This window comes from Gossypium hirsutum, chromosome A13 (genome assembly GCF_007990345.1).
Source record: "Gossypium hirsutum isolate 1008001.06 chromosome A13, Gossypium_hirsutum_v2.1, whole genome shotgun sequence".
In the NCBI taxonomy this organism is placed as follows: Eukaryota; Viridiplantae; Streptophyta; class Magnoliopsida; order Malvales; family Malvaceae; genus Gossypium; species Gossypium hirsutum.
This window is the reverse complement of record NC_053436.1, coordinates 110,101,900-110,121,093: the sequence shown is the minus strand read 5'-3', so window position 1 is coordinate 110,121,093 and position 19,194 is coordinate 110,101,900. Positions and strand designations below refer to the sequence as shown.

The 19,194-nt window shown below is 32.0% G+C and overlaps 2 protein-coding genes across 2 annotated transcripts; one reads left to right on the top strand and one right to left on the bottom strand.

The window, feature by feature from the left end:
* Positions 1 to 636: 636 nt before the first annotated feature.
* Positions 637 to 10,441, top strand: LOC107939466 (nuclear cap-binding protein subunit 1). The gene is made up of 19 exons (XM_016872801.2): positions 637 to 859; positions 977 to 1,036; positions 1,891 to 1,947; positions 2,341 to 2,412; positions 2,535 to 2,597; positions 3,212 to 3,388; positions 3,868 to 3,993; positions 4,227 to 4,293; positions 4,567 to 4,766; positions 4,958 to 5,028; positions 5,652 to 5,736; positions 6,307 to 6,375; positions 6,472 to 6,590; positions 6,819 to 6,957; positions 7,184 to 7,687; positions 7,948 to 8,247; positions 8,769 to 8,947; positions 9,064 to 9,175; positions 9,959 to 10,441. Exons 1-19 carry the CDS (start codon positions 776 to 778, stop codon positions 10,067 to 10,069), a joined length of 2,595 nt encoding a protein of 864 aa, XP_016728290.2. The 5' UTR covers positions 637 to 775; the 3' UTR covers positions 10,070 to 10,441.
* Positions 10,442 to 12,692: 2,251 nt separating this feature from the next.
* On the bottom strand, positions 12,693 to 17,046 carry LOC107939469 (hexokinase-3). The gene is made up of 9 exons (XM_016872806.2): positions 16,342 to 17,046; positions 14,993 to 15,140; positions 14,724 to 14,897; positions 14,386 to 14,460; positions 13,863 to 14,018; positions 13,654 to 13,752; positions 13,447 to 13,574; positions 13,285 to 13,366; positions 12,693 to 13,210 (listed from the first exon to the last, which is right to left on the bottom strand). The coding sequence occupies exons 1-9, from the start codon at positions 16,611 to 16,613 to the stop codon at positions 12,830 to 12,832; spliced, it is 1,515 nt and encodes a 504-aa protein (XP_016728295.1). The 5' UTR covers positions 16,614 to 17,046; the 3' UTR covers positions 12,693 to 12,829.
* Positions 17,047 to 19,194: the final 2,148 nt, after the last annotated feature.

Genomic DNA, 19,194 nt, shown 5'->3' with positions numbered 1-19,194 from the left:
TGCCAAGTTCAGGGGCCAGAAATTATTATTATCACGATTATTTTTAATGGTATCAACAAAGACATTATCTTGAGATTGAAAAAATATATTAAAAAAATAAAGACTAAAATGATCAAATATTTCTATTTTAAAATATTTGATTGAGTTAATATCACGACTTAATCGGATACAAGTTCAAATATGAATTATCCCAAGTACTTTAACCCTAGTTATAATAAAGGACTAATTTAAAAGAAAACTATAATACAAAAGCCTTTTTATACAAAATTGACTTGACTTTTCAATTTGATAAAAAGTGGAGGTGTTCATGGACTGGAAGGTTTGTTCGGCCCGATCCACTTGGGGTTGGCTTGGTTTAGATTTTTCAACTTGGACCAATCCGTTTTATTGTTTGAAATAATAAAATATATAAAATAGTTTTATATTAATATTTATATATCTTTAAAATTAAATTAAGTTTTTTTTAAATAGTAAAAATAGTCATTTGGACAAACCTGAGTAGGCCTAACTCGAGCTTGAAAATTTTTTAGAATCGAGCCTTAGTACTATCCGGCCCGACCCATGAATAGGGTTAATTTAGGTTCAACATTTGACAATTCTAAAATAGTTTAGGGGCTTATTATAAGATATTATCCCAAAAAGTAAAAAACCCTGCAGAAGCAGAATCCCTCAGTTACAGTGTCTTGTTCTCCCCACACTTTGGTTTTTTTCTCCAATCACAAACTTGTTTGTTTCCCTAGAAAAAAAAGAAGAGAGGAAAATCAGGAAAGAAAATATGAGCAGCTGGAGAAATCTTCTTCTGCGAATTGGCGATAAAAGCTCAGAGTACAGTTCCTCTTCCGATTTTAAAGACCACATTGTTCGTACCTTTCTCTCTCTAATTTGTTTTCCCGTTAATAAACCCTAATCCATTGTGTTTTTTTTTCTTCTTCATAAAGTGAATTATTTGATCACTTTTTTGTTGTTGAAATTACAGGAAACTTGCTTTGGAGCTTTACGGAGAGAGTTGGGGCATTCTTCTGCTGAAATTTTATCTGTAATCTTTCTTTCTCTCTCTCTTTTTTATTTTTTTAAGTTTTCATTTATATATATATATTTAATATTGGCATGGTTGGAAATCGTAAGATATTTTAGTAATTAGTGGAGGAAGTAATTGTATTAGGCTTTGGAGTGGAGCTCTTTTGGATTTGCAGTTGCTTTTTTTTTTCACCGGCAACCTAGAAGGTTACTAGAGAAAAATAAATTAGAAGTTGGAATTTGTTTATAATTAGATATAACTTACTATTAAACTATTTTGTAACATTAAAGTTTTTCTTTAACTTTTGTTTGTTGCTCTGAAATATTCAAATGAAGTTCTTAATAGATAATTGTTGAGTTGAGAGAAAAATGATTCCTTTTTGTTATATTGATAAGTTGAAGACATTGCAAGAACACATAAAGACAGCAAGTTATAAATACGGACAGTAACCACGATATATCAAGAAAATTTGGATAGAATGTATTAAAAAAGCATAAAGGAAAAACAAAGACTTGAGTATCCAAGATTGCTTTTAATAAAAAAACTTCACTCCAATGAAAGAGGAGATCTGTGAGTTGAAGAGTTGGAGCATCCTTTTTCTAATAATTAGATATTTTCCTGCTAGAGGTATATACCGATTATTGAATGTTTCATCTGATTATTGTCCCCACTTACGTTTTGAAACACTTCAAAAAGAAAAGAGGTTTTTCCCTTTTAATGGAATTTAAGTTCAAGCCAAAAATTGGAGATTTCTTTGTATGCAGATTGACTTATTTGCTCATTAACATATTGTAATTGGTACTTTGTCCCGTTTGATCCAGCTGCTGATAATTTCCAAAGCATTTATTTATTTATTTTCTTTATCCTGACAGTTCCTTCTCCAATGTGCGGAACAATTGCCTCACAAGATTCCATTGTATGGAACATTGGTATGGCTTTTCTTCTAAGCCTTTTGAAGGCTCTTTTCTGTTGTCATTTGTCGCTTTTATATTAATTGACGGTGTCAGCTGTGTAAATAAAAGTAGTCAATTATACTGACACACCTCTCATGATGTGATTGTTGCAATAAAGTTTTTTCTCAATGGACTTATTTTCAGCATAGATAATATAAATGTTGCCACTAATCCCGTGGAAGAGATGCTAATTTTGCAAGCTAAAAAGATTAAAACATTGATACTTTTGGGTAGAACTTCCCATTTTTCTTTTAATGTAGAAACCTCTTATTGTCAATACTTATATTCATGGATGCTCCTTTAACCTCTTGCATGTTTAGTGACACTGCCTACAGGCTTTAATACCTCACTCTCTATCTTTCCTCTCAGATTGGTTTGTTAAATTTGGAAGATGAAGACTTCGTTAAACAAATAGTTGAGAATACACAAAATAGTTTTCAGGTGAGCAAGTTTCTAATACAAATGCTTTTCAAGAGTTTATTCATGTGTGGTTTTAGCATTCAAGGGTTTTTTCCCCTCACCAGTTTACATTTTTCTAACACTCTCCATGTTGGATTTTTCAGGATGCTCTGGATTCTGGAAATTGTGACGGGATTCGTATTTTAATGCGGTTTCTGACTGCTTTGGTATGTATGGTGTTATATATTTGTCTATGATAGTGCTGTAGTGATTGTTTTGGGCATGTTTCTGAATGTCTGGAAGCATTAACTTCCTCATGCATATGATTGAAGTGAAAATACTAGGAAAGCTAGTTCAGGAGTGAGCATTCTATGCTATTTATTTCGTCATTAAAGAAAGTACATTTTGGAAGACCATGCAACTCTTACTATTTATTTGATTTATTTATTTTTTTTACGAATGAAATTCTACTAACAAAATCTTGTTGGTAATGCATGTGCAACCAAATACACAGTACAAATTTGAGACGAAAGACAAACACATACTAGATTTGCTTAACTATTTATGAATTCTTTCTGGTGCATATTTTGTGAGACCTTATAGCATCTTCAGCTTTGATTATGTGGTTTTCACAACAGATACATATTTTGAAGCTTCCTTACCAAGTTTCTTATAGACATAGATGTTTATAACAGGATTAGTTTCTAATTTTAAGCTGATTGCTGATTTGTATTGTGTCACTAATTTGCTAGTTCAGATCCCTTGTAATGGAAGATATATTTATACTTATTTTGAAGTTGATACAGTAAGCTTTATTTTTCAATTTCCTTGCATTCTACAGATGTGCAGCAAAGTTCTCCAACCCACTTCACTTGTAGTTGTTTTTGAAACTCTATTATCGTCAGCTGCCATAACAGTTGATGAAGAGAAAGGAAATCCTTCGTGGCAAGCACGTGCTGACTTTTATGTGATTTGCATTTTATCTTGTCTTCCATGGGGAGGAGCAGAACTCGCAGAGGTGAGGCCATTCTTTGCACTTAATAAGCATTAGGTCTTGTTGGGTTGGGTGGTTGGATCATTGTCTGCTATGGTTGTTAATAGCTGGTATGCTGATATTCATATGATTAGCTATGTTTTCAGTCCGTTGGAAATATTTATATCTTGGTCTGGCACGGCAACATGAAAATTTTAAATAATTTCTGCCTCCTAGGTTTCATAACATTTTAGATTGTACTAAGGAAGCAATGTAAATTTCAAATGACGAGAACCTTTTTGGAAAATTAGTATACTTCACTTGGCACCTGGTTTCTGCCTCCTAGGTTTCATAACATTTTAGATTGTACTATTTTATGACTGTTGACGTGAATCTTGGTGAATATATTTCATAATTCTTATAGGTTTTTTTTATTTATGCTTATCACGGTTATGGATCAATTCACTCAGTTAACTGTGATTCATACTGTGTATTCTGAAAGAAACAAATGTTTATGTATTCAGCAAGTACCTGAGGAGATAGAAAGAGTGTTGGTTGGTATACAAGCCTATTTGAGCATTCGAAGGCATACTTCTGACTCTGGATTATCTTTTTTTGAGGAAGACGAGTCTGGAGGTGACGTTGAAAAGGTAAATCGCCTGATGCAATCCATCTATCCTTACCTTTCCTTAATTGACAACTTTTGGCTTTAGAGATACTTGTGCTATGGCAATTAATTGACTTCCAAAGTCTCTAGGCTTTAGCAGTTTGATCCAGTAATTATGAAGATGGCCTACAGAACTAGATTATGTGATTCCATTATTGTTAGTTTGTCATTATCTCCATGCTTTCTTCATAAGTAATGTCCTTAATTTTCTTTCAGGATTTCCTTGAAGATTTATGGGAACGGATACAAGTTCTATCTAGCAATGGGTGGAAAGTTGAAAGTGGTAACATGTCCATTCTTTGTTTAGTTTATAACTTTGAACCCTTCACTCTTGTTATAAATGTAAATATGTCTTAATTTGACAATAGAAGCAAGTTATTTAGTATATTTTATGATGTAATTTTATATACAAATTTATTTTCCATGGTCTCTTCCATCTCTCTCATTTCATAATTGCATTGGAGTAGCTTTTGACTTCTCTACTTTACTTCTCATCCCCTACCATCCTTGCCTCATCTGCATGACTAATTTTAATTGCTATGTTTCTGTTTGCTAGTTCCAAGGCCTCACTTATCATTTGAAGCGCAGCTGGTTGCTGGAAAGTCTCATGAGTTTGGACCCATTAGCTGTCCTGAGCAACCTGAGCTTCCTTCAACAATTTCTGCCGTAGCTTATGGAAAGCAAAAGCATGACGCAGAGTTGAAGTATCCTCAAAGGATGCGCAGGCTTAATATTTTTCCTGCTAGCAAAACAGAGGTAAAATTATTTAAGATGTCATTGTTGAATTTTTCATGGGCTGCTACCAGTTACCTACTTCAACAAAGATGGTCATGGAGTTCATGGCTTAAAGCTTAGTTGCCCATAACAGCTTGTGTTTATTCATCCTGCTTCCTTATTGGATTTTCCTTTATAGCTCTCTATGTCTCATTTCTTCTTTTATTTGACAGGATCTGCAGCCAATTGATCGCTTTGTTGTTGAAGAGTCTTTGCTGGATGTGCTTTTGTTCTTCAATGGATGGTATGTACACAATACTGACCTGTCACTTTCTTCTTTTATGTTCTTTAATGACTTTATTTTTCGCAATAATTATATGTCTTTTTTTCATTACAAACTATACATGCTTGAAAATTATTGGAGGACTAGATGCAAGTCAGGAGGTCATGGATTTCTCAAATAGTAGTTTGTTTGTATCTGAATGAGAAATAGTTTACAAGTTAATATTTTATTTCAAATTTGAATATTATTCATTTACCCACCATTCTGTTGAACTCTTGTGAAAATGCTAGAATTTAATGCTGTCTTATTTGCAAAAACAATAGTGAAAAAGTCAATCTGCTTGATAGCCACCGACAATTAGAAGCAGTTGAAGATAGGTTTATTCATTTTTTATTTAACTATTTAGTTGCATTTGAAAAAGTTAAAAACTGGACTGTCAATAATTGTCAGCTTTGGTCTGGTAAAGCAGCTGCTGTCCTGTTTTGCATGTTTGCTGAAGTTCTTCATTATTTTCTTTAATTGGATCATCAGCCAGATCTTGTTTCTTTCGATTTTAAAATGAAATAATGCCTTATAATTTGGTTTGTAAAAATTATGTCAAGGCCGTTGGTCTTAGTTTTAATTATTTCTCTTCCTTGCTTTAGTCGAAAGGAATGTGCTGCTTTCATGGTAGGCTTGCCTGTGCCCTTCCGATATGAGTATCTAATGGCAGAGACAATATTCTCCCAGGTAAAAGATCTTTTCTATGTTCTATTGCTGTTTTCCCATAGAAAGAATCTGATTTATGTCTTCTCTTCAGGTGTTGTTACATAAAATATAAACAGGGATATAATTCTTTTTGCGCCTGTAATATGCGGACAACAACACTTAATAGTTTCACATTTCCTGTAATGTATAATTGGCTTGAAGTTGCATTTGATCTGCCATTTTGTTATTTAAAAATAGAGTTAGAAACCTCAATGTATAAGTGTTGTATTTTAAGCATACATTATCTGCCTCTTATAGGAATCCACACCAAAGGAGGCCACTGGTTAGTACAATCAATTAAAACAAACTAACACCTTCCTCTAAATTTATTTTAAATCATCAAACTTAAATGATGATTCTCGGATATTTAGGAGATAGGAGGAAAATAAATTGTTACATGTTTAAGTAGATATGGAAGTGGTACCTCTGCAATATTTTTGCTTGTGTAAAAAAAATTAAAGAAAAGTTAAACAACAGAATGTTATATATTCCTGCTTGTATGTTTTGCGTACTAGAGCCTCATATGGAAATGATTCCTCTGTGTTGTTGCAGCTGCTTTTGTTACCACAACCCCCATTCAAGCCAATATATTACACACTGGTTATTATGGATCTCTGTAAGGTAGTATAGAAGCAATTATCACTTAATTATAACTTTGTCTTTTTATAAGAAATTGTTTGCCCCTTAAAGTTTCTGATGTTGTAGTTTAATGGTTAGGCTCTCCCTGGGGCCTTTCCTGCAGTTGTAGCTGGTGCAGTTCGTGCTCTTTTTGATAAAATTGCTGATTTAGACATGGAATGTCGGACACGCCTTATCCTTTGGTTTTCACACCATCTGTAAGTCTGCATTAAATTCTGCTATTTTATTAACAATATATATGCCTTTTTTCTCCTTTTATGCTTGATGATATGATTCTTGGCACATTGGATATTGCATCCAATTAATGACTGATGATTTGGCTAGATGTCCAGTACACCAACTGGGCCCTTTGCACCTTTCAGGATGTTGCTTTAAGGTTTTTCAGCTGATTTCTTTGCATTTAATGGTAATTCTTGGCTCCACAGATCAAATTTCCAATTTATTTGGCCTTGGGAAGAATGGGCTTATGTCCTAGACCTCCCAAAGTGGGCTCCACAGCGTGTATTTGTTCAAGAGGTCTTGGAAAGAGAAGTTCGTTTGTCATATTGGGACAAAATAAAGCAGGTATGAAAACATGCTAGAGTGCTTTTCTGTTCTGGAAGTACTATAAAGATAGAAAAAAAACCCGTAGATTTTGGTTGGGGCAATTAGTAATGGTTAAATATATTCTTAACCTCCCTTAGTTGGGAAGGTGTTATATTAATTTGTACCAAACATGATATTATACTAACCTCGGCATGTTGCTGTATCTTTGTAACATTTCTCGTTTTGTAACACTTGTTAATCTCAGAGCATTGAGAATGCACCTGCTCTAGAAGAGTTGTTACCACCCAAGGGTGGTCCAAATTTCAAGTATAGTGGAGCGGATGATCAAGAAAAGACTGAACAAGAGCAGGCACTCTCTGCAGAGCTTAGCAACAAGGTGAAAGGAAGGCAGTCAGCACGTGAGATAATTTTATGGATTGAGGAAAATGTATATCCTATTCACGGCCAGGAAATTACCCTCAGTGTGGTTATACAAACTCTTCTTGACATTGGATCTAAAAGTTTCACTCATTTGATCACTGTCTTGGAGAGGTATGGACAGGTCATGGCAAAACTTTGCTCTGATCAAGATAAGCAGGTCATGCTCATATCTGAAGTTGGTTCATATTGGAAGAACAATGCACAGATGACAGCGATAGCAATTGATAGGATGATGGGTTATCGTCTTATATCTAATTTGGCCATTGTGAGATGGGTCTTCTCTCCTGAAAACATTGAGCAATTTCATATATCTGATCGTCCATGGGAGGTATATCAACAAATTCAGCTTATTTTTGCCTGTTACCAACTCCTCACTTCCCCCGCCTTCCTACAAACAAAAGCATGACTTCAAATGTGTGTTCCATAGTTTCTTGCTGCGTACTTGTTCTAACACTGTAACTGCTTGTGTATTCATCTATCCTGTATTCTCTTTGGAGAATTAATCATCTCTCTGTGTGTGGTTATGCAATTCATGTTAATTGTCTTTCAAAAGTTATTTCCATTTCAAAGGCTTTTTTAATTCCACAGGTTCTGAGGAATGCAGTTAGTAAGACATACAATCGTATCACTGATCTAAGGAAAGAGATTTCATCTCTGAAGAAGAGTGTTGTATCTGCAGAAGAAGCTGCATCTAAGGCAAAAGCAGATTTGGAGGCTGCTGAGTCAAAGCTTACCCTAGTGGAAGGTGAACCTGTTCTTGGTGAAAACCCTACAAAGTTAAAGCATTTAAAATCTGTGGCTGAAAAGACCAAGGAAGAGACAGTATCCATGCATGACTCTTTAGAGGCCAAGGAGGCTCTTCTTGCTCGAGCACTAGATGAAAATGAGGTACTATATTCAACTAACATAACTTCGATTTTTTGTCTACTAGCTTTGCAAATTTGTGGGATAGCTTTGTACTTTGTGGTTGAAATCTTCACTACTTATTCTAAAGTGTGTACTTGAACAATTTTATATGGTTCATGTGTAGATCAGTAGTTCTTTATATCCCTTTTAACTAGCATGTCCTGGTCCGCCTTGAATGTCACAATTGCTCTTAAACACCATTGTATTAATGATTATGGAAGCCCTCAAAATGCCATGAACTGATGATTAAATGCATGTTTAGCATGTTTAGTTACTCTTGATTATGCACCCAAGTAATCTCTTTGGGGCAATGAAGTGGGATATATATTTACTTGTTTGAATGTGTTTTCTCGTTCTTAATTTTACTGAACTCTTTCTTATGTTTACTGTCCCAGTCTTTCTTGGTCTGAAACTAAGCCAAAATTATCTGATTAACATCTCTTATCAGAATTTATCTTCTAATTACCTTATTCTACTTTTCTATGAAATTTTGAAATGTATAGGTTTTGTTCCTCTCTCTATACAAAAACTTCTCCAACGTGTTGATGGAGCGTTTGCCTGATGCATCTAGAGATGGAACATTGCAATCATTAAAATCTGTCAATGGAGATTCAATGGCTGTTGACATCGAAGAACCATCAACCATGGAGGTGGATGATGAGAATGAAAGACCAAAGAAAAGGTCCCAACTCCCCAACCTTCCCTGGCCCATTGACTTTATTTATCTTTTTGTACATTGTCATTTAATGATACATCAAAATAACTGTGAATTAATTATTTTTTATTTCTGTGTTGCAGTCAATCAAATGGCGGTAAGACGACTAATGGTTACAATGTAAGGGAAAAAGAACAGTGGTGTTTATCAACTCTCGGCTATGTCAAGGCTTTCTCAAGGCAATATGCATCTGAGGTAAGTACTGTTTGTTGAGCTCTTCGGGAATTGCATTGTCTTGATGACCTTGTGGTTGTTTTTCTGACTTTATGGTCACCAAATTTTGTTCTTCTATAGCTGCATCAGTACTTTTCTGAAAAAGTAACTGATATTAAAAATCTCTTTTAATCAACAAAAATCTTTTTCTTTTTCCTTGTTTTTCCCAAGGTGAAACTTTCTGAGTAGGAAGTAGTTATGCTAATATTCAATGAACATTGCGTAACAGTGCCCCGATTTAAGAGGAGACCAACAATAAGTTTGACATTCTGTTGCAGTCTAACTCTACACGGCCTTCTTTTTGGCTGCTTATGGTCTTGTAACTTCTCACTCCTTGTCAGAAAAGTTGATAAATCTCATCTCAAAGTGTTCCAAAAATGATCGCTTGTGGTTTTAGGTGCTTTGTAAGCTAGTGGAAAGCTAGGCCTGATATGGGTAGAACATTGTAAACAAGTATAAATGGATTGGATCTCACCTATAATTCCAAAATATTGAAATGAAAAAAGAAGTGTTCCATACCCTTGATAAGCTTTGAGGGGTTCTTGGAGGGTTATAATCCCGTACCAGGTCCAAAAATGTGTCAGAGACGAGTACTTCAAGAAAAATGAAGAGTCTGAGCAACATAGTGTAGTAGCTTAGTCCTTGTTTCCTCGTATGCATGCTTGCTTTGCATTTCCTTGAACAAAAGCTCTTGTGATCATTGAATGTGCAGCAAACAGGATTTTAATATTTCTAATATTTTCTACTGATCCGCAATTTTGGCAGATATGGCCTCACATCGAGAAACTGGATGCAGAGGTATTCACTGAAGATGCCCATCCTCTTTTCCGGAAAGCTGTTTATTCTGGCCTTCGCCGGCTGAGCAATGAGTTGTAACTGCATGACTTGCTGTGTAACTTAATCCAGTCTCAACATCAATCGGTACTACCCTTCTTTCACCCTACAATTTTTTTCATGTACATGAAGAAAAGTGAAAGATTCTATCTAGCTACATGATCGATTGCCGTAGTTTAGTTTATCTCGCCAGAAGTAGACATGACCGTTTTGATATCTTGGCGAATGAAAAGTACCATTCGATGTCAAGATGTTATCGTATATGTACTCTTTTTTCAAGTAGTTGAGTTGCCTGATAAGCCTAGTTTGAACTACAATTCTAATGGAATTCTTTTGTCCCTAAACCCTTGTATCCATACTCAAGCTGCTAACTCTTTCAATATTTTGATAATCCTAAACGTTGAATTATAAAAACTATTAATTTTATAATATTATTTAGTGTTAGTTTTGTGGTCAAAATATGCTTTAGGTCCCTGTGTTCTTTATGCATTTAAAATTTAGTCCTCTTGCTTTTATTTCAAAGAATTTGGTCCCTCTACTTTTTGTATTTAAAATTATAAGTTTAATTATTAATACCATTAAAACTCCTGTTAATTTTAAGCTCATTATAGTATCATTTTTCTTGTTGGATTTGGATTTTGAAATTTGAAAATTGGAGGGATTAAATTTTTAGAAATAAAAGTAGATGAATTAAATTCCAAATGTAATGAAAAGAACAAGGACTTAGACTATATTTTAACCTAATTAAGATAACTATCTACATTGTTTTGTATTTTTGTGGATAAAAATAAAAAAGCTAATTGAAATATTTTAATTTTTTTATAAACTAAAGAGAATTAATTTTAATATAAACTTTTAAAAATAAAATTGATTAACATATATTAAGTGATAAATAGAGAAATCTTTATGTACTTGTTTGAAAGTATTTTACATAACAATCACACAGCAAAAATAACCTGTAAAAATTTATGTACAATGTTTTAAATATGATACAAACATAATTTTAATATGATAATAAAAATACACACATTTTCTTCAATTCCTCATTTTGTTTATGAAAAATTACAAAATAATGATTCAATTATGATGTTTTTTTTTTATTACTCAACTATAAAAAGTTATAAAATAATCCTTCAATTATTTAGTTTTGTCTTTCTTGGTCATTAGCTAACTAATGCAAAAATAGGAACACTTAAAAATTTAAAATAACTGAGTGACAAAAAAAATAATTGAAAAAAAATATATATATCTAGGTGACTACTAATGTAGTCTACCCAAAAATACGGTAAGAGCCAAAAGTAGATTTTATATAAAATAGTTATGTAAAAAATAAATAAATTCAATTATATTTAATGCACTAATGATATATAAATATATAAATTCATATATAATGATTTTATCTAGTTATTAAAATAAACACATACAACATTAAAATAAAAATAATATCATTTGATTCATTGATAATATATTAATATTATATATATATCAAATATAAATCTGTTAAAATCGCAAACAAAAAATAAAAAATAAAGTACTTTGAACCCCGTGTATTGATCTGATAGTTAGAGTGTTTATCGTTTTAAGTGTAGCTTAAATTCAAGTCGTATTAATCACGTTATTATTAAAACTTTATTTTCTTATGATTCATAAAAAAATAATAATAATAAAGCACTCTTGATAAAGGTGAAATAAACAACAATGACGTTACCAACAAAAAAAAGAAATCACAAATGGTTGCAAAAAAATGACATGTTTGTTGATGATGTTTGTTTGATGAAATCATTAAAACCAAATGTCTGATGTGTTGTTTATTGCACTAAATTAAAAAATCCAACTGGACTTGGGGGGCACCAATCATATTGACTGGAGGCGCCCAAATTCAATGCTTTTTTGAACTCCAAAAATTACACGTCATTAATAAATTTGAGGTATGATTTGAAATGTTTACTAATTCTATATTATAGTTGTTCATGAATCGGTTCGGGTTTAGTGGTTTATTGTTTAAAATTTAAGGTAAATTGTATTTAAAATCATTAATTATTAATAAATTTTTATGTTTTGATCATTTAACTTTGAAAAGATTTAAAATTTTCATTGATATTATTCGAAAGTTTTTATTTAAGTTATAAAAATATCATGGAAGCCCTTGTATTAGTAGTCAGATTGTATCTTTTTCCCTTTACTAAAAGTTTATGCAAATTAATCCCTATACGATAGATCAAAGAGTAAACTAATCCTTTTTGCTAAAAGCTTCATTGTTAAAAACCTACATCACTAGACAGTTACATGTGATGTACCACATGCGTCTCATGCTGACGTACAAAGATTAATTTTTAACAATAAAAATAAATAAAAATTTTAACAAAATGACTGATATATAAAAATTAATTTATCTATTTTTTAAGTAGAAGATGTAAAATACAATCATCCTCGTAATAGAGAACCTCCACAAATTTCTCATGTACTAATTCTGAGAAAATAATGGAAAAAAAAAAACTTGAATAAACATGGATTAAACCCATGATTCACCAAACTTTACATCATGATATTTAAGTTGATCATTTTTTTAATTGCCGAATAAAATTATATTAATTTTCCCAATTAACATATAAGCATAATTTTTTCAAATATCCAAATCATCAAAATATACAATTAACCTTGAAAATAATAATAATAATAATAATTTGGGATACAATTGAACAAAGTGGTGAACAACCTTTTCTTTTTTAATATGCTGAAAAGATATGATATTGATTTCTACATTTACAGGGACTATATCTATATATGTATATGAACATATATTTATATCAATTGTATGTTATTGACATTTTCCGATGAATGTGAAGCTGCGAGTAGAGCCGCTCCAGTCCCCGACCCGTCTTCCGTTACAATAATAACAACGTGCCGTGCAATATCTTCTCCCAATATTTCGTTCAACGCTTCGTGCAAGTACTCTCGAAACATTGTGTATTGTGTGTATAAACTTCCCTCGACCGCCACCGCCGTTCTTCTCATCTTGATATCGCTTCTACTTCTTCCGCCCGTGATGCCACCGCTTCCGTCCCGGCCGATCTTTTTCAAGATCCCAACGATGCCAGCTGCTGCCAAACGAGCGGCTCTCCGGGTTACCACGTCGCATATCTTCACAACGAGCTTCCTGGCCTTCAGGGGAATGTCCGGGATCTGAAAAGAGAAAGACGTTGAGTGTAAAAAAAAGGAAAAAAAAAACAAACACAAAGGGTGTTGAGTCAGATTACATCAAGAAAGTCTTTTAAGATTCTTGCAACTTGTGTTAATTCGGGGGAGTCGTCTTCGTGCATTGCAGCCATTAAAGGCGTCCTGAAATCAGATATGGGACTCGATAAATTCGATAAACAGGAAAAGAAAACAACATGACAAAATATTACATGGAAGCATACCTTAAGGTGAAAGGCACATATAACCTGGAAGAAACCGGTCCAAAAACATCCGACTCTTCTGACATCCTTAAAATCACTCTCCTAACAATGTCACCCAGATACATGCCTGATATCATTTTCTCAAAGCCCTGCAAAAAGTTTAAAGAAATTCAAATCCGGTCCACCATTATTATCGATTTAAAAACATATATATAGAAATAACCCTACCTGATCGTTTGGATTAGGACTCTCAGCATCCAATTTGACATCATACGAAGTTCTTGGTAAATGAGATGACCAAAAATTCCCCCATTCCATATTGACAACCTTATCATGAGATAAAAACAAAACAACATGAATTCACGATATATGAAATCGACTACATATGAATATAAAGTAAAATATAAATAAATAAAAAAACCCAAAAGAACGGATACCATGCCACCGGAAGTTGTAAGGAGTCCTTGGCACTTAATGATAGCATCAGTCCTTTCCCAGTAGCAGGCGTTCGTACCTGTCCCAATTATCACTGCAGCAACAGTGTCCGCATCATGATAATGTCCGAGAGCTAATGTTCCAACAGTATCATTCACCTGCTTAAGAAATCCATGAAATTTATCCAAACATGTAACTAAGTAAGAAGATATATATATATCCACACACACACGTGTATATATTTCAAAAGCCGACTCGGTTTATTACTTTTCTCAAACAAAATCCATAGATATTGAACAAAATGTACTATGAGTCGGAACAAAATCCTGATTTTTGAATGACTAAGCTGTAAATCATGCCTACAACCATGCCCACTAAAATATAGACAAGCTGTAAATCATGCGTACGCTAAGGAACAAGGTATTAGAAATATCATCATGCATCATGCCGTTCTTTATTTCTCAGTAGTTACCTTAAGATCGAGAAACGTATAAATTAAACCTACATTGAAGATTTAGAGCTCACCAGCACAGAAACTCGCATATTTAAACCTTTCCGGGTCAGTGCTTGTTGTAAAGCTCCAGCAACCTCTTTTTCGGCCTACAAAAACATAAGTTCCAACTTTGTTACTCAAGTTCGGGTACGAGTATTATATAAAGATGTGTCTAACACGGGAAATTCAATTCTTTTCTAAGTTTCCCGTGTAGTTGGAAGGGTTATTTCTCGAGAACCGTATCATCGTACCCATATCCAGATATGGGCCGGGTACAAATACTTCAAGAAAAATGAAAATACGGACTAACATAGCTTTGAACATAGTTTCGTAAAAGCACTAATACAAAAAAAAAATACGAAACACTAACCATGTCTCTAATTGCGAATCCTTTCGTCCATTTTATTAAAACCCCTGATGAGACAGATGTTTGTTTAACCGGAAAAGAGAATGTAAACCCAAGTAGTTTCGTGATCGGAGATTGCACAGAATCATTTTTTTCGACAAATTGATACAATGATGATGCTATAAAATCAAAAAGGTCCTGCACAAGAAACACATTACTAACTTCATTCCGGTAGACAATAATACCATTTCATATGTTTCTTGAGTATTGGCAACTCGGGAACTTTTAGTTACCTCACTTCTGCCAGTCATCAACTGCTCGGGAATGGGTTGTTGCTCCACATCTGGATCCAAATCGGATCTTTGACCTCCTAGTTCAACCCGTAAGACCCTAAAATTAGTACCTCCAAGATCTAGAGCATAAAAAATTCCTTTCTCACTCCTGACGAAAAAAATAAGTACTTCTTTTACTAACACGACTTAAGAAAGAAAAAAAAAAGATAAATATATATAAAAAAGAACCCACGACCGGACTACCACATAAAGCCCGATAAAGGCAAATCATCATCAAACCAACACATCTAAAATCCCATGATGAAACAGAAATTTCTAATTTTAATCAGAAAAAGGAATGCTAGTTCCATTCCCTTCATTCTTTTTTATCATTCATTAAGCTCGGAACGGATTTGATCTACTATTGTAATTTAAGTACGATAATACCTCGAATAGTTCTTTATACCGTTAGATGCCAACAATGTGGAATAGAAGCCAACAGTCTCAAATATATATATGAGCAATGCCTCAATAACAAAACCTATAAAAACACAATCTTTAATCTCACCAAAAATCTACAAATTATAATAATAATAAAAGGAGCAATGCACCAATGACTAAAATCAATAAACCCTATTTTTCAAAAGGAAATAAGCATATATATGAGCACTGCATCAATAGCCAAACCTATAAAAACCCAATCTTTAATCTCACCATAAGTCTACAAAAATATAATAAAAAAATGTAGCAATGAACCAAATCCAAAGCAACAAAAACTTGTAAAAATGGGTGATTTTTATTAGTACAGTCCAACAAGCATCCACAATCTCAAATATATACATGAACAATGAATCAATAGCAAAACCTATAAAAACCCAATCTTTAATCTCACCAAAAATCTACAAATTATAATATATAAAAAAAAGGAGCAATGCACCAATGAGTAAAATCAATAAACCCCATTTTTAATCTCAAGCAAGAAAAAGAAAATAAATTTTCAAAATTAGTACAGTCCAACAAGCATATACAATCTCAAATGTATATATGAACAATGCATCAATAACCAAACCTATAAAAACCCAACCTTTAATCTCACCAGCAATGCACCAATGAGTAAAATCAATAAACCCCATTTTTAATCTTAAGCTAGAAAGAAGAGAAATTTATAAAAGAACCAAAATTAATACAGTCCAGCAAAGCACATACAATCTCAAATATATGTATAAATGAACAATGCATCAATAGCCAGACCTATAAAAAACCAATCTTTAATCCCACCAAAATTCTACAAAATATAATAAAAAATAGAGCAATGAACCAAATCCAAAGCAACAAAAAACCTTGTAAAAAATGGGTGCTTTTTTGATTACCCAGAAGGTAGACTATCAACAAAAGTGAGCAACATTTTGAGTTTGGATCCTCCTTCAGAAGCTAAACCAGCATGCATCTCAACAGCCATGGCATCCACCACTTGTTTTAATCTCCCAACTGTTGTTTCACAGCTTTCTTCCAATTCTTTTAAAACCCCAACCACTCTTTTCCACTTCCGTCTACTCCTTACTCTCCTCCCTACTACCAACGCCGCAACCGTACACGCCGCCACCGCCACCCCTACTGCCACCCCTAATACCACTTTTCCCATCAATGAAAAATTGAAAACAAACACTTAACTACCTATTATTAACCTTGCTCCATCGGAAAAAAAATATATAAAAAAAAGCAATCTTTTTTTTTAGTTTCTTTTTAAGCTTTCGATCAATCCCAACTGTTAAAACGCCACCGTTTTGACATCTGGGTCTTCTTCAACCTCTCTTCCTTATCGATTTTCTTCACTAAAAAAACCCCAGAAATTTTCAAAATGAAATATTTTGCCTTTGGATGGTTAAATTCACAATTTTCCAATTAATTTTTTCACAAAAATTAAAAAAAAAAAAGAATTTCTTTTTGTTTTCAACAAGATGACTTGCTTGAAAATAAAAATAAAAATCTTTAAAAGAGAAAGCTTTTTAAACAGAGATTGAAATGAAAATAAAAATATCGAAATGTAATTTTTTTTTTTTGAAGGGTCTGCTATTAGAGTAAAATTTGGAAAGCGAAGGGTACTTATATAGGAATTAAAATGACGGATTTGGGCTTGAGGATATTCTAAAATGACGGATTTGTCAAATAGATGGTAATTATTTTACCGTTGATGAAAAGAATTTGATTTTAATTTCGGTGGTTTTTCTAGGTCAAATTGTATAAAAGGTTTTTGTATTGTTTATTTTTATCAATTTAGTCCTTTTTGCTATAATTTGATTTTTTTAGTGTTTTACCTTTGAAATAGGTTTAATTATCAACTTTGTCATTTTATTTTATAAATATTGAGAAGTTAGTCTATTTATTTTGTTTTTTTAATTTAGTTCTCGTATTTTACAAAAAAAAAAAAATCCAATTAGATAATATTATTAAACATTATCGTTAAACCGTTAACTTAAAAATAATTAATTCAAATTACTTATATTCATGTAATTAAAAACTCAATAATTTAATAATTTATATGCAACAAATTAACAAAAACCAATAGTTTAAATAAATTTGTTTACAAACAATTGGACTAACTTTTCGATTTTCATAAACTGATCAAAATCTGAAAATTTAAAAGTAGAAAACAAAGTAGAGAGATGAAAATCATAATTATACCTTTGAAATATTTATTTTCAATCTTGAATCCGTCGTCTTTTTTTCGTTAATTTTATCAAATGATTTGATATATTTTTTATAGCTCGACAAATGATGTATTTTTTCCCTTTTTTTTTTTATAAATTTACAATCAATTTGTCCGACCGTAAATAAAATGTCAAGTTATGTACATCATATCATCACATCTTTACGAATAATAAACAATCAAATTATTTGATGAAAATTAACGAAAAACTTAGTCTTGAGATTGAAAATGCGTATTTAAAAAAAATAAAGGATTAAAAATATCGAATTATAGTAGATAGATTAAATGCAGTAAAAATGTATAATACATAGACTTTATTTATAAATCTGGATCTTTTTTCGGTAAAAGTAACATAAAACTTTTGTACTAAGAGTTAAATTGTATTTTACATCTTTTAGTAAAAAAATGGGTAGATTAATCATTTCTATTAAAAAAATTATCCACTCCTACTGTTAAAAACTAGCGCGAGTGACGAATGTTGATGTACAATGACCATTTTCTAATAGTAGAAATAGAATATATTTTTAATAAACTGATCAATTTACTTTTTGATCTAATATACAGAGACTAATGTTTACCATTTTTATCAAAATAAAAAAAGTAAAATGCAATATAATTCTTAATAGAAAGGCCTTCATAATATTTTTACCATTTTTTCTAATGTTAATAGAATTTTGACTTTTTGTCTGGGTTTTTTTGGCTAAAAGAAGATTGCCCATTAAAGTTGATGATAATTACGGTTTGGGGAATGATGACGTGGACGTTGTGCTTTTTTATAAAAAAATAACAATAAAAAATGGTCGGTCGGCTTAAGTTTTGAAAGGCGGAATTTGATTGGCTTTGACTGATTTGATTAAGACATTTTCAGCATGTTTTTGGTTTAGCTCTCTTTTATTAGTGGAGACGTGAATCACTCGTATTTATTAAAGTAAATTTAATCATAATTAATATTTGGTCAAAATTTGTCATAAGTCCTTCTACTTTTCCTAAATTTAAAATTTAATCTTTATACTTTTATTTTAAGAATTTAGTTTCTTTACTTTTTCATATTTTAAAAATCAGGTGCAATTATTAACGCTGCTAAATTTGGTGATATGATATTTCGAAATAAAAAAAAAAACTTACTTTATAGTAATGTAACTAAAAAAATATGGCGTTGTAATAAACCTGAATTTAACAAAATAAATTTAAAAATAAAATGTACAATGGCTAAATTATAAATTACGAAGAGTACAAAAACTTATGGCATATTTTAACCTTTGTGTTTTATAGTTTTTAAAGTATTTTCTTTATTTTTCTTAAATATGTGATTTAAATATAAATATAATATTATTAATAGGATTCTTACCTTTCATTAATCGTATAACCAAGTTTAATTGTGCCGACACAGGAGTTGGTAGGAGTTCGGCCCTCTGAAATGAAAAATTTTAGTTTTGATCTTTTAAAATTTATAAAATATTAAATTAGTACATGATAAATTTACATTTTTTTCAAAAGATAAAATTATAAAGGTATA

Bases quoted from the DNA above. Each gene is read 5' to 3' on its own strand.
- LOC107939469 (XM_016872806.2), bottom strand. From the start codon at position 16,613: ATGGGAAAAGTGGTATTAGGGGTGGCAGTAGGGGTGGCGGTGGCGGCG. The intron at 15,141-16,341 runs GTAATCAAAAAA...TTTTTTCGTCAG, and splicing joins GTTGATAGTCTACCTTCTGG to GAGTGAGAAAGGAATTTTTT. The intron at 14,898-14,992 runs GTAACTAAAAGT...TTTCTTGTGCAG, and splicing joins TGATGACTGGCAGAAGTGAG to GACCTTTTTGATTTTATAGC.
- LOC107939466 (XM_016872801.2), top strand. From the start codon at position 776: ATGAGCAGCTGGAGAAATCTTCTTCTGCGAATTGGCGATAAAAGCTCA. The intron at 860-976 runs GTTCGTACCTTT...TTGAAATTACAG, and splicing joins CCGATTTTAAAGACCACATT to GAAACTTGCTTTGGAGCTTT. The intron at 4,767-4,957 runs GTAAAATTATTT...TTTATTTGACAG, and splicing joins TTCCTGCTAGCAAAACAGAG to GATCTGCAGCCAATTGATCG.